Below are 16,401 nucleotides of genomic sequence, written 5' to 3'. Positions count from 1 at the left end.
CAAATAAAATTATAAATCAACCCAATTAAGTTTGGTCGTTTGAGAACGACCAGGTCAGACGCAACATATCGATAAACAAAATACGTCACGGTGAATATCGCAGTATTCAAGGGAGCGAATGGCTTTTAAATGGTATTGATAATGAATTTATAAACTCTTTAAAACCACCGTCGTATACTTCTTCCCACACTGTTTTCATGTAGTTATAAAGTGGATCCTTGATTTTAGAAGTGAGACTGCTAGAGTGCATAAGCAATTTTAACATTAAAATCATACCAATCGATAAACCAAGTGGAAGAAAATGTCAAAAGCTGTTAAAAAACTAATAACTAGGCCCTATTTCTAACGATCATGGAGAATCTGCTGTAGTTTTTACCTAAATATGAATAATGTAAATAATGCAAAACTGTTTTATTATATTTAATATTGTAACTTTGTCAAAGTTTGTGGAATTACAAATTTGCTCTCCAACTTCACTTGCACATTTCAGGATTAGACACGTACAATACATGATCATTGCATGCAGTGGTGTAGGAAGGTACCAAAAAGGTGTGTGTGTGTGGGGGGGGGGGGGGGGACTTTTATATTTACACATTTTTACACTATTATAAAGCAAATATAAAGCAAAATATCTGAAAAGTGGGGGGGCGGCACATGCTCCCCTTGCCCCTCACCCCCTTCCTATGCCAATGATTGCATACATGTATAACTGTGACAATTAAGCTTAGTTACCAACACGCCAATCAACTTTCCACCACCAACATGCATATAAACTTGCATGTAATACATGTATATTAAAAAAAACCCCAGTTAACACCAAACAAAGTATTATTTGACAATATTATTTTAATGATTTGATACGGGTATGTTGCTAAACATTCACTTTCCAGTAAACACACCCAAACATGACTCTGGCCATGTTATCAACTGTGTTAAGAGTTATCAATTTTTTTTTTAATACAACACCCACAGAAATACCCGTGCAAATTAGCAGATAACCATTGGATTTTTAGATTTGCAGGTGTTAATTGTCTATTTGATCCCGCAAATGTTAGTTTTGACCCAAAGACGTTAAATTAGCCTGAGGTTAAGAATGAAACATTTGCAGGCATCAAATGGACAATAACACCCACTTTCTAATGATGTCATTAGCATTCCAGGTGTTATTTTCATTTGATCCCGGAAAAAGAATGTAATTAACCAATCACAATACAGAACAAATTTGCCATCAGTTTACAATACAAATTATATACATGTTCCCAATCGGGCCTTAATTTTGTTGTTGTTGTGTATCCTAAGTTCAAGGGCCATAAATCTGTGAAAAATGAGTAAATCACCATGAAAGTTAAACTTCATCTGTAGCTATATATATACAAAATTCATGTCAATATTTTGAGGCATTGCAAAACAAATATACAGTTCGGAAAACACATCTTCATATCTCCTGAGTTCAAGGACCATAACTGTCTAAAATGGGTAAATTGTCATGAAAGTCAAATTTGATCTGTAATAGTACATGATAAAGATATACATAAAATTTCATCTCTGTATATTGAGGCATTAGGGGGGAAAAGTCTGAAAAGCAAATTTTCATATCTCCTAAATTCAAGGGCCATAACTCTGTCAAATTAGGTATGAATGCAGGTTTGCAGACATCGACCAAATGAGACGATCCAACAGTGGTTGAATGTTGCATTATTCTTCAAACAGAACCATTTCCACCGCATCTAGTGAAATAGAGAATCATACAGTTGTGGAATGTTGCATTATTCTTCAAACAGAACCATTTCCATCTCTTCTAGGAATCATACAGTGGTGGAATGTTGCATTATTCTTCAAACAGAACCATTTCCACCTCATCTACTCTAGTGAAGTTGAGGATCATGCAGGCAGTGATATTGTTTGACTGGAATGATCTGTCCCAGACCAGATCACTGGCTATCCAGAGACCGGGCCCGGGACAGACATGCTTGAAACCTTAGTGGTATACTAGTATAAGCATGTAAATAAATATTGGTAATGGTAATGCCTGGAATGCAGCAATGACTACTTGTGAACCATGGGGTCAGGCATTATCATCCATGAAAATAAAATCTGCTACTTGATGTTAGGCTAGAGGGATGACTCTATAGGTATAGTTAATTCATCCATGTATCTCAACCAGCCATTGCACCCTTTCTGATGATAATAATATCAGTTCTTTATCAGTGATAGAAATAAGCAGAATCTTTCACTAGTCCACCGGACAAACACACCTAGAAATCGACTTGTCCGACAATACTTTCACTTGTCTACAACAATAATTTGTTTTATTCAAGTACAAGGACGATGTTTTTCATTGCTCAAAATGAAACTTCATTGAAATTTTTAACTTGTCCACTGAACAACCACCGAATTACATTTTTATTTGTCCGAGCAGATTTTCACTTGTCAGGACAAACGGACAAGTGCTCATTTCGAACACCCCAAACCATAAGGCTGCCCCACTAAAATGATTGTGTGAAGCATTTTCTAGCTTCTTCACACTTTACATCATCTATCATTAAAGTCTTTACATAATTTTGACTCATGTGTGATAAGTCATTGCTAGCGGTTGACATGTTACATCACCCACTGCATTCATATCTGTCCATGATGCAGTGGGAGTGGGATGCATTGTTGTGGTCTTCTGCAGTGCAGGACACCAGCTTGAAATCTGTTCTGGATGATTTTGTCTGAGGACATATTTGATTATCATGTACTTTTGCTAATTACTTTCGAGACATAATGCATTCCATTCCAATATTTATTTACATGCTTATATACCACTATGGTTTCAAGCATGTCCGTCCCGGGCCCGTTCTCTGGTTAGCCAGACAACTGGTCTGGGACAGAAGAGACATAATGCAGTCAAAAATCTGTTTCTTCTAGCCACTGCAGTCCATGACATCTTTCATTGAAACCTCCTTCAGTCAGGCCTGTGCCACCTCAGTGGACGTTAAATGATGCCTAACCATTGCTTCGATTTTATGTCTATGGGTGTTGTATTCCAGAGTAGATAATTCTGACACAACTTACAGTACGACCAATGTCATGTTTGTGTGTGTTACTGGATGGTACAGGTTTAATACCACATCAGATCATTTCAAGAATAGTGTCCAGGCCCGTACGCAGAAATTTATATGGGGTGTGTGTGTGTAATCGATGGCCCAAAGGGCCGGAGTTGCTTGGGGGGTCCGGAGACATGCCCCCTGAAGTTTTTTTAAATATAGAATGCAGGAGATGCATTTTCCTGCATTCTGGGAAGTAAATTGGACTATTTTCTTTTTTACACATCCATGAATGGACCTCGGCAGACTATGGGTGTGTGTGTGTGCACCCCTCGCACTCCCCCTGTATACGGGCCTGGTGTCAAATGATACCTACTGATACTTCATATACTTCATTGGTTGTTTCTTAACTTTTTGTGAGGAGTATATAATCAAGTCTCCATTCTATTATCATAGGGACTTCCCCAGTTAGTTTAAACTGCCCCCTCCCCACTCTTCCACCATCAAGCATATAGGCTATTTCCATATATAGCCAATGATTGATAATGGGAGGGTTGTAAACTATTTTCTAGAGAATCATGTGCTAAATTAAAAAGATAACAAAAGTACTGACCAATGGTTGATGATGGGAGGGGTGTAAACTATTTTCTAGAGAATCATGTGCTAAATTAAAAAGATAACAAAAGTACTGACCAATGATTGATGATGGGAGGGGTGTTCATTTCATTTCAACTTATTTTCGTGCTTATATCCAATTAAGGTTCAAGCACACTGTCTTGGACACACACCTCAGCTATCTGGGCTGTCTGTTCAAGACAGTGAGTTACTTGTTAGTTGGTTAGTGGATAGTGAGAGAGAAGAAGGTGCAGTGGCCTTACACCTACCCAGCCTGTAATCCGATGGCTTAACCACCGTGCCACCGAGGCCAGTGGGAGGTGTGTAAACTATTTTCTAAAGAATCATGTGCTAAATTAGAAGGATAACAAAGTACTGACCAATTATTGATAATGTGTATGTGTGTGTGTGTGTGTGGGGAGGGGGGTTAAACTATTTTCAGCCAGTTGGTGTTAAAAATGTGGCTACTATTTAAAAGTTAACTTTGTATTAAAATTATGAGCTACATGTGTACTGTTTAAGTCTATTTTACTGTATACTTTATATTTGCAATAACAAGCAAAAAGTGTTATTCCTACTTTTGTTTTCACATAAGTATTGCAAAACATCTTACAAAACACCTACATTAAACGTTCCAAACTTTTATCCAAAAGCAAGGATGTCTAATGTTTCCAGTACATACACTATACAGCAAATCAAAAAAAAATTACATCTCTGTTCAAGAGAAAATGTATGTTTGAATATTTGAATGCATCTTGGCAAAACACATTTTAATCAAGTTAATCAAGTATTTAGGGTAACCTTCTGTTAAAGAGTGAATGTATAAAATGACATTGGTTTTGCCTGTATCTTACAGATAATGTCAAAACGTGTTTTAATCACTGGTGCCTCTGGTCTCCTAGGCAGAGCTTTGTTTAAGGAATTTGAATCTGATGCATCATGGGATGTTCTTGGACTTGCCTTTTCAAGAATTAAAGACCCTCTTAGGAAAGTTGATCTGCGCAACAAAGATGATGTTGAACAAGTGATTATCACATTCAAGGTTTGGCTCACACAGTCTGTTCCAAAATATTGTACACATTAAGTGTTTTAGCTGATTTTCAAGGTAGACTGAGCAACTGGCAAATATAGCATCACTGACATTGGGTGGAAGTTGTTCTTCATAAAACTTGGTTTTGGGAGGGAGGTGAATTAGAGTATCAGTCCAGCATACTGTCAGTGTCACCTGGTGTTTAATATATATGCAATGAAGCCTACACACATTCCAGAATTACTGATAATGTGTTTATTAAATTCAGATTTATTAATTTATTAATGTACCTAATACATGAAGTGCTTATAAATTATCATGTGGTTTAAAAGCACAAAAGGAATGGCTAAGGAAATATGAATGAGTTTGCGTTTTGCATTTCCTTTCTCTGCATTGCAGGTCAATGTCATTGTTACTAAAAATAAAAATATGACATCATCACTCTTAGCTAGTTTATTTCTCATGCAAATTTTAATGAAACCTCATATTTAGGAATAGGATCATGATATCTTGAACGAGTTAGCATTTCGCCTCTCTGTCAAGGTCACTAGTACCAAAAATAGAAATACAATATACCCACTTTAGCAACTTCATTTCTGATCCGATTTCATGAAATTTCATAAATGAGAATAGGATCATGATATTTTGAATGAGTTTGTGTTTCGCTGTCTACGTTGAAGGTCAATGTCACTTTACTTGAAATAAAAATACGTCACTGCTCTAGCGACTTCATTTCTCATTAAATTTTCATCAAACTTCAAATATAGGAATAGGATCATGGTATGTTGAACGAGTTTGCATTTCGTCTCTATGCAATGAAGGTCAAGGTCACTGTTACCAAAAAAAGAAATACAATATACCCACTTTAGCAACTTCATTTCTCATCCGATTTTCATGAAATTTCATATATGGGAATAGGATCATATATTAAATGAGTTTGAGTTTCGCCTCTTTGCGTTAGGTCATGGTGACTACTACCAAAAATAAAAATACGATGCTCTACTGACTTTTTTCATTTGATTTTTATGAAATTTCAAATATAGGAATAGCATCATATGTTGAATGAGTTCGCATTGAAGGTTAACGTCACTGTTACTAAAAATAAAAATATGATATCACCGTTCTAGATAGCCACTTCATTTCTCATTGTGATTTTCATTAAACTTCAAATATAGTATAGTATTCAATTATGAGGGGATTTGCAGCGTTTCTGATGCCTTGTTGATATTGTTATATAACTATTAGATCATACTTTTTGTTTGTAGCCAAATGTAATAATTCACAGTGCTGCAGAGAGAAGGCCTGATGTAGTTGAAAAGCAAGAGGAGGCAACTCACCAGCTTAATGTAGCTGCGACACAGTTTATTTGTGAAGCAGCAGGTGTGTTATTCAAGGAAGGGAGGGAAGTCTAAGTATGAATGTGTACATATTGCAGAAGAGATGAGGCATATGGTGATATTGATAATAAATTTGTACTGGAATGTATCACTGGAAAGAACAGGAAACAATTTCAGAAAACATTGTAAGTTTACTTCTGCGACTAGCAGTTATACCAGTCATACGTTTACACATGTTTGGCATCTATTTCATGCATATCAATGTTTTGTGAAACTGGGTCCAGATCTCTGAGGAATTTTAATGCATTACCGAGATTTCCTGTACTTAAGCTCAAACGAAATGAAGTCTTGGGCTTCAAAATGGGAAATTTTACTGTATTTAAGCCCATAGGCTTATATTCGGATAGTATTTTTCAACAGGAATCTAACCTAGTTAATAGAAAATTATATTGTATTTACTATTAAGAATACAAATTTCATAGCAACAAATTTTAAATGTACTAGAATTAAAGATGCTTTATCATAGTCGAAATGTCGAATTTCAATATCTTTACATTTAACTGATAAAAACAGAAAATAGTAATAATAAAAACACCTTTAAATTAATTGGTATCAAATATATTTACATAATTAAATAACTCAATAATATGATAATTGTAATGTCCTCGCTTTACCAAGAATCCTTAGCTAATATAAGGAGATATTACACATTAAAATAATAACAATTATACTGACTGACGTCGGAAGCACTATAGCTCTTCCCTTTCCTCAACTATGAAACTGAAGTGGCTAGAATGAATGTATGCATTGTCAAATTAATAACTGCCACCCACCCCCGATATTGAAACATATTTTGTATTTACCGGTACTTGTCTTGGAACAATACTTATTATGTACTCTGTTGCTATTTTAACTTGCACCATTTGTCTTTATATAATAAATAAAAATATTTTTTCTAACTTTTTATTAACTTCTTAATTTAAGCCCTGGACCTAATTATAGATAATGGGGGTGAGACGTAGCCCAGTTGTACAGCGTTCGCTCGATGCATGGTCGGTGTGGGATCGATCCCCGTCGGTGGACCCATTGGGCTATTTCTCATTCCAGACAGTGCACCACGACTGGTATATCAAAGGTCGTGGTATGTACTACCCTGTCTGTGGGGTGGTGCATATAAAAGATCCCTTGCTGCTAATCGAAAAGAGTAGCCCATGAAATGGCGACAATGGGTTTCCTCTCTTGATATCTGTGTGGTCCTTAACCATATGTCTGACGCCATATAACCCGTAAATACAATGTGTTGAGTGCGTTGTTAAATAAAACATTTCTTTTTTAATTATAGATAAAGTTTTATCTTCTCCTAAGCCCAGCAATATGTGAAATCCCGGTATGAGTATTTACAGTATATATTAATATAAGCTAGTGAAATTTCGTATCAAATTACTCTTTGATAAATATTACTTTCAAATTTCAAAACAGGTTTTTAAAAAATACAATGCCCTTTCTGAAGAACTAGTGTTTAATTCTGGTTTATTTTAAAGTATTTTTTAAAATGTAATTTCAAGAATAATATTTTTAAAGTCTAATTTTCTATGCAATGTATTATTTTACAGATAAATATGTAATATATTTAGTTATTGAATAGGAAACCGTTTCAGAAAGGGAAGTTTGTGTGTGCTATATTTAAAATATTCACGATCGTCCAAAGTGATACCAGTGCATGTATATCCATATCCTGTTTTCAAACTTTGTTTTTTAGTAAAAGTTGGAGCTTGGGTCCTCTTCATCAGTACAGATTATGTATTTGATGGAAAAAATCCTCCACATGCAGTCGGTGACCTGCCAAATCCATTGAACAAATATGGAAAGAGTAAGCTAGAGGGAGAGAAAGTGACCCTTAGTGTGAACCCAGGTATAGATGCTAATAATTTTTACATTTCTCTTTTATAAAAGCAGTTTTAGATTAATCATATTTATTATGTCTGTAATTTTAAACACTAGATAAGTGGGAAAACATTGACAGAGGCAAATCCTTTTGGTAATAAAAAAAGTGTGCTGTAGGGTTGCACAGTTTTAATAAACACTGATATATTGTGTTTTCTTTTTACTTTTATTCTTATTTTATTATGTTAAACTCAGGCTGTCAAACAACAGCATATGATAAAAGATAAATAAATATGTATTACTATACACCCTACCTATACGTATACACTTGGTAATTTCCATACTACATGTCTGTTGTCAGTGAAAAACACAGATCGTTTGGCTTCTACTGGTTGCTTTAACGTCTCTGTCAATAGTTGTGGAAAAAGTACGAGACTGACATTACTAAATAAACTTTAATACACTGAAGTTTTGAGGTTTAAATAATCAAGTAAACTTGTACCATGAGTATTCTTTATTTTATTAGATACTTTCTTCTGAATATTGTTTAAGTGCTGCTATTAAAATGATCCATTTCGTGATACATCAATATACAAGAATTCTCATAATACACATCTGTGCAGCCAGTGAGAAACATTTCTTTTCTCGTCCTTTAACAGTGTGTCTTACATTCTCCAACTCAGTGTCTCTCATCCTCCAAGAACAGTGTCTTGTCCTCCAATAGTATGTCTCATTCTCCAACAACAGTGTCTCTCGTCCTCCAATAGTGTGTCTTATTCTCCAACAGTGTCTCTCATCCTCCAACAACAGTGTGTCTCGTCCTCCAGTAGTGTGTCTCATTCTCCAACAGGGTTTCGCATCCTCCAACAGTAACTGGCGTAGCCAGGATTTCAGATTGGGGGCTGGGACAGCCAATACTATGTATGTATATATGATTTTATAAAATTTAATACAGTGAAAAAAAAGAAGAAAAAAAGATCTGATTTGGGGGAGGCATGGCCCCTGTCTCATCCTTCAACAGTGTCTCTCATCCTCCAACAGTGTCTTTCATTCTCCAACAGTGTTTCTGATCCTATAGCAGTGTCTCTCATCCTATAACAGTGTCTCTCATCCTCCAACAGTGTCATCAGTGTCTCTCATCCTGAAATAGTGTCTGTCATCCTCCAACAGTGTTTCTCATCCTCAAATAGTGTCTTTCATCCTCCAACAGTGTCTCTCATCATCCAATAGTGTCTGTCATCCTCCAACAGTGTTTCTCATCTTCAAATAGTGTTTTTCATTCTCCAACAGTGTGTCTCATCCTATAACAGTGTCGCTCATCCTCCAGCAGTGTCTTACATCCTCCAATAGTGTTTCTCATCCTCCAACTGTGTCTCTCATCCTTCAACAGTGTCTGTCAACCTCCAACAGTGCCTGTCATCCTTCAACAGTGTTTTTCATCCTCTAACAGTGTCTGTCATCCTCCCTTCAACAGTGTCTCAATTGTCAACAGTGCCTGTCATCCTTCAACAGTGTCTGTCATCCTCCAACAGTGTCTCAACCTCCAACAGTGCCTGTCATCCTTCAACAGTGTCTGTCATCCTCCAACAGTGTCTGTCATCCTCCCTTCAACAGTGTCTGTCATCCTCCCTTCAACAGTGTCTGTCATCCTCCCTTCAACAGTGCCTCAACCTCCAACAGTGCCTGTCATCCTTCAACAGTGTCTGTCATCCTTCAACAGTGTCTGTCATCCTCCAACAGTGTCTGTCATCCTCCCTTCAACAGTGTCTGTCATCCTTCAACAGTGTCTGTCATCCTCCCTTCAACAGTGTCAGTCATCCTCCAACAGTGTCTGTCATCCTCCCTTCAACAGTGTCTCAACCTCCAACAGTGTCTGTCATCCTCCCTTCAACAGTGTCTCAACCTCCAACAACAGTGTCTGTCATCCTTCAACAGTGTCTGTCATCCTTCAATAGTGTCTCTCACCATCAATAACCACTCGCCCTATTAAGTATCATATATGGATTGTAAAACAAACCAATATATAAAGTGAAGGGGAAAAGATGTGACTGGCAGGGTCATGGCCATCATGTCTATGCCAGTAACAAGATCGTTGGTTAGATCCATGTGTGTGATAATTTCTGAGGATATGCTTAGTAGATCAGACATCAAGTTTCTAAAACGTTAAAGTCTATACTCAGGCTTTAATATAGTCTGACTCTCACTCATATTCATATAACATAGTTAAAGTCTGGAGACAGTTAGTCTTGAGACTGGATTTGTAAAGTTTCCTGTCTGTATTTGAGTGCATAAAGCCAACATTGCAATCAGAAAACAATGACTAAGAACCCAAGAAACAAACACTGATAAAAGAACAAAACCTTTATGAACAATGATTGATCGTTTGCAAGTTGCATAAATACGAAACTTTGTATCAATACTTCAATATGGATCAATAATAGAGGGAATCCCAGATATATGAGTGTAAATGTGGTGTCGTTAAACAAAGCAATCAACAAACAATGGTGCATATAAAAGATCCCTTGCTATTAATGGAAAAACATAGCGGGTTTCCTCTCTAAGACTTATATGTCAGAATTACCAAATGTATGACATCCAATAACCAATGATTAATAAATCAATGTGCTCTAGTGGTGTCATTAAACAAAACAAATTTTAACTTTTTTTTCTTTTCTTTTTTTCTTTTTTTCAGGCAATGCATTGTTACGAGTTCCAATTCTGTATGGTGAACTGGAGTACCTTGAAGAAAGTGCAGTGACTGTTCTGTTTACGAAGGTCCGTGCCACCGACACTCCTTGTGTGATGTCCGACTACGAACGCCGATATCCCACTTCCTGTCAGGACATTGCCATTGTGGTCAGACAACTCACCGAATGCAGACTGAAGGTTTTATACTGTTTATTATTCTCTAATCATATTTGAAATCATCATATCTGTTAAATTACACTCAAAAGGGTTGAACAGAATAACCACCCACTGTCATGCTGACTTTAAAATTATTGGCCTCACAAAATACTCCTTAATATACACATTTACTAATTTACACCATGTGGAAAATAGTTAAGTATTTTGAAAACACCTGTGCTCAGTTGTTTGAAGGAAGGAAATGGTTTATTTAACGATGCACTCAACACATTTTATTTACGGTTATATGGCATCGGACATATGGTTAAGGACCACACAGATATTGAGGGAAGAAACCCATTGTCGCCACTTCATGGGCTACTCTTTTCGATTAGTAGCAAGGAATCTTTTATATGCACCATCCCACAGACAGGATAGCACATACCACGACCTTTGATGTACCAGTCGTGGTGCACTGGCTGGAACGAGAAATATCCCAATGGGCCCACTGACGGGGTTCGATCCCAAACCGACCGCACATCAAACAAGCGCTTTACCACTGGGCTACATCTCGCCCTCAGTTGTTTGAAGCCTGGGTTAACGTAAACCACTGGTTAACACTACCTGCGAGTTAAATCCCTTAATCCAGGATTGGCTAATCGCTGGTTAACACTACCTGCGAGTTAAATCCCTTAATCCAGGATTGGCTAATCGCTGGTTAACACTACCTGCGAGTTAAATCCCTTAATCCAGGATTGGCTAATCGCTGGTTAACACTAACTGCGAGTTAAATCCCTTACTCCAGGATTGGCTAATCGCTGGTTAACACTAACTGCGAGTTAAATCCCTTACTCCAGGATTGGCTAATCGCTGGTTAACACTAACTGCGAGTTAAATCCCTTACTCCAGGATTGGCTAATCGCTGGTTAACACTAACTGCGAGTTAAATCCCTTACTCCAGGATTGGCTAATCGCTGGTTAACACTAACTGCGAGTTAAATCCCTTACTCCAGGATTGGCTAATCGCTGGTTAACACTAACTGCGAGTTAAATCCCTTACTCCAGGATTGGCTAATCGCTGGTTAACACTAACTGCGAGTTAAATCCCTTACTCCAGGATTGGCTAATCGCTGGTTAACACTAACTGCGAGTTAAATCCCTTACTCCAGGATTGGCTAATCGCTGGTTAACACTAACTGCGAGTTAAATCCCTTAATCCAGGATTGGCTAATCGCTGGTTAACACTAACTGCGAGTTAAATCCCTTAATCCAGGATTGGCTAATCACTGGTTAACACTAACTGCGAGTTAAATTCCTTAATCCAGGATTGGCTAATCACTGGTTAACACTAACTGAGTTAAATTCCTTAATCCAGGATTGGCTAATCACTGGTTAAAAAGCCGTTGCTGATACACACTTTTGAGATAAATTAGTGAAAACAACAAGGCAGAAACTAGTGGGGGGAGAGCAGTTGCTAAAACATGCCCTTATATCTTTAACTTTGACGACAGAACATTGTGGCATCATTGTTTTGATAGGTAGTACTAAACCAAATAACTTTCGGCTGGGTCAAAGTTCGAGGTGCGCCCGACTTTTGACAGAGAAGTGAACACCACAAGTCCTGTGATTGGTTATAAATGTGAATGTTGGTTGTAAAAAATAATAGTTTCATCTGGGTTAAAAAAAATGCAATTTTATTTCATCTAGTACCAATTTTTGTGTCAAGTAGCCTTGTGCTTGAAACATATATGGGGTACCTGTAAAAAAAAGTACTCGAATTTTGTGCGGAACTAGGGTAGTCATAGACGCTACCCGTTATCTCAGAAACAAGCAGCTTGACCCCCATTTTTTACTGATTCACTTTAAGTGTGAGGGGTGGTAGTATTTATATCCATGGCGTTTATGTCGATTGATATGCTGCAGGTAGGAATTTTAGCCACATATGTTACTATTGTCGTCTATGGGATTTGATTTGGTAGTATACACCCTTAAGGAGTTGTGTAGAGACTGGCAAGTGAAATTTACAGATGGAGTTTAAGTCATGCTTCCCCAGAAAATATATATATATTTTTATTATATTGAATGGATGGTGTCAATATGGATGGTGTCAATCACCCTCCCCACCCCCCTGCAAATGCACCTGCTTTTGATATCACAAAAAAGACAGGCCTTTAGCAACAGTTACCCCAAGTCTTTTCACCCCCAGGACAGTTCACCCCCAACACATTACCTGTTTGCCCCACAAACCAGCCTCAGTGGCGTCGTGGTTAGGCCATCAGTCAACAGGCTGGTAGGTACTGAATTCGGATCCCAGTCGAGGCATGGGATTTTTTATCCAGATACCGACTCCAAACCCTGAGTGAATGCTTCGCAAGGCTCAGTGGGTAGGTGTAAACCACTTGCACGACCAGTGATCCATAACTGGTTCAACAAAGGCCATGGTTTGTGCTATCCTGCCTGTGGGAAGCGCAAATAAAAGATCCCTTACTGCTAATCGGAAGAGTAGCCCATGAAGTGGCAATAGCGGGTTTCCTCTCAAAATCTGTGTGGTCCTTAACCATATGTCTGACGCCATATAACCATAAATTAAATGTGTTAAGTGCGTCGTTAAATAAAACATTTCTTTCTTTTGTTTGCCCCACAAACGGGAACATAACATTACTGTAATTTATGCTGATATTCTATTTTAGTACAACTTTACATTTAAAATGCATCTAAATATACAAATGGAAGAAAATTCACCATTTTTAATCACTGGTTAGACAGTTATCCACAGATCAGAGCTGCTTTAACTTTAATCCAGGTTTTAACCATGGTTAGCATTAACCAACGTTCGAACAACACATTTTTTCATTGGTGATTAAAGTTAACTCAGCGTTAGGCAGCACTAACTCTGATTTTGAACAACGAGCCCTAAATATTAATAATGTCATTATGAAAACAATTGAATATTAATTATTTAATGTTTGTATTTTTAAAATATATAATATCTTAATCAATGGATCTAAATATTATTTACAGGATAGCAGTATTTGTGGGATATTTCACTGGAGTGGAAATGAAGAAATGACCAAATATGACATGGCTGTTGATATGGCAGAAGTGTTTGGATTGCCAACCAATCATATCCAACGAGACAAAAGTGCTTCAGGTGGAGCCATAAGACCATATAATGCCAAGCTTGATATCTCCAGACTAGAACACATGGGTATTACTCAAAGAACTCCATTTAAAACAGCAATAAAATGTGTTCTCGAAAGATTTATGACAAATTAGTAATGGTGAACAAATGTTCCTATTCAAATGGTTCTGTCCACGGAGTTGATTTACTACTGAAAAATGGTATTATTTGCGTGTTTGTAATTTTCACATTTTTAATTTAACTGTGAAAATTACACTTCTGCGAATAATTACTAAACAAATAATAGTTCAGGGTCTTGAGACCACTGTTGTTAACATGTTGTTATTAAACAGTTCTTCAACCTTGGTCTCATCTATACTGAACACAAGGGATAATGTTTTCCTTTTCTTAGTCCCTGTATCTACCAGGAGGTCTTCTCATATGGTTTGTTGTTATTGGTAAAACTCAACAAATAATCTGTATAATGTAATCCCATTTCAAATTACAGAGAAGCACATATCTGTTACACACATAATTTTATAAAAATATCCTTTAGTGTTAGGCAACTGTTTTTAATGTACAGTGTCTAATTAAAATGTATTTTGATATGCAGAAGCTATTTTTGCTGGGATTGTTTTGCTATCATGCATTGTGGATTTTAAATAATGATTTTGTTATGGTGTTGCATAAAAATATATTTTGAATAATGAATGTTAATCTTCAAATATATTTTGTCTATATTATATATATTTTGTAGGTGTTACATTCAAATAAATTATTGGCAGTGGATGTTACATCTGGATATATATTTTCTTGATGATTTAATTTGGTGGTGGGTATTACCTTCCTATAATTGATACGTTCAATGAGTTGTTTATTTTATTTATTGTCACCTGTTGATTACAAGGATCTCAACAGGATACCGGTATATACTAAGAGCTATTATTATCCACATGGTTTAACATAACCAAGTTTTATATGACGTCATTTCGTCATCTCCTTCTAGTTGTGGTTGAAACATTTTGAGATGGACCATGTTATTCATTAAAAAAATAACAATAATAATATAGTATCGTATTGTATCATACTGATTTTACAAAACTTGTGTCAGGGTTTATATATTACCCGAGCGAGAGCGAGGATAATGTAAAAATTCTGACACGAGTTTCGTAAAATCAGTATGACACATAAGGTCGTATAATAATCTCTATTTATTATGTGGTAGTCGTTATTGAAGAGGAATATATTACATATTGAATATTGAATATAAAGTAAAACATTGTGCTTTTAATGTTGAAGGGATCAAATAAAATATCTGAAGATAACAGTGGTTCAAGATAACTGTATTAATTGTTGGTGAAAACATATATACATGGTACAATTAATTAATATTTTCTTCGATTGACATGTCATTTTTCATTATCTTTAGCAGCAGGCACTCATCTTTGTCAGATAGTGTATATTATTTACATGCTTACACAATTGTATGTTGGATCAGCAGATTCAATGCAACTATACTCTTTCAATAGTGCAGTTACTACATAATTTTAAACACCAACTGTATTTTACATTCAAGGCTGAGGCAATGGGGATGCACCCTTTTTTTGTGAAAATAGTTGCCCTAAAATGTTTCTGAAGAGTAAATTGGTTTGGAACATATACATATTTTTTTGTTTCAATAAATCATGTAACATCTATATAGGACTGAAAGCATGCATTGTTTTGTAAGCGCTCACTAAATGACTAACTGTGCCCTTAACCAGTCTAGTACCTCCCACGCCCCCCCCACCCCTCCCCCAATATTCAACATGTTGCATCGACCCTGGCATTAGTAAACATTATTATAGGACAGGATACAACATTGCAGCTTTAACAAAATGTTTGGAATGTAGTTGACTTAACAAACTAATCCAGGACCTGTTTTGGTAGACAATATGGTTAACTACATTTATACATTGTTATATTTATCCATGTAAATATTAAGAGTTATCTGCACTTAGACCATATAATAAATTTGTTTCCTTCACTTTTATTGGATTTAATTTAAAAATCAAAGAATATGGTTGGCTTACCACTAGAGTTGACATAAAGTTTAAAAGTGACATCACTAGCAAAACTGAGATCCATTGTTATAATCTACACCTATAGTCCATCCCACAGGTAACACCTTTTATCATACTATGGAATTTACTACAAGCTATTTATTTCTAAGCCGGTGGTTTTCTAAATTTTCTAAATTCAGTATACATTATATTCTGAGAGAAATGAGAATTTTAAATTGTATGTAGGTGTGTTTTGTTTTATAATAGTATTTCTTAATATATTCATTTAGTATACATTATATACTGAGAGAAACAAGACTTTAAAATTGTATGTACGTGTTTTTGTTTTATAATAGTATTTCTTAATATATTCATTCAGTATACATTATATTCTGAGAGAAATGAGAATTTTAAATTGTATGTATGTGTTTTTGTTTTATAATAGTATTTCTTAATATATTCATTTAGTATACATTATATACTGAGAGAAACGAGACTT

At 36.1% G+C, this 16,401-nt stretch overlaps 1 protein-coding gene across 1 annotated transcript; it reads left to right on the top strand.

Annotated features, from left to right (window-relative positions):
* The first annotated feature begins 43 nt into the window (after nucleotides 1–43).
* LOC121375815 (methionine adenosyltransferase 2 subunit beta-like) lies at nucleotides 44–14,917 on the top strand. Its single transcript, XM_041503470.1, has 6 exons — nucleotides 44–132; nucleotides 4,501–4,686; nucleotides 5,940–6,054; nucleotides 7,771–7,923; nucleotides 10,588–10,781; nucleotides 13,761–14,917. Exons 1-6 carry the CDS (start codon nucleotides 130–132, stop codon nucleotides 14,013–14,015), a joined length of 906 nt encoding a protein of 301 aa, XP_041359404.1. The 5' UTR covers nucleotides 44–129; the 3' UTR covers nucleotides 14,016–14,917.
* The last annotated feature ends 1,484 nt before the right edge of the window (nucleotides 14,918–16,401 follow it).

Source organism: Gigantopelta aegis, chromosome 6 (genome assembly GCF_016097555.1).
Source record: "Gigantopelta aegis isolate Gae_Host chromosome 6, Gae_host_genome, whole genome shotgun sequence".
Lineage (NCBI taxonomy): Eukaryota > Metazoa > Mollusca > Gastropoda > Neomphalida > Peltospiridae > Gigantopelta > Gigantopelta aegis.
The sequence above is the reverse complement of the archived record's forward strand: the minus strand, read 5'-3'. Positions and strand labels throughout refer to the sequence as shown.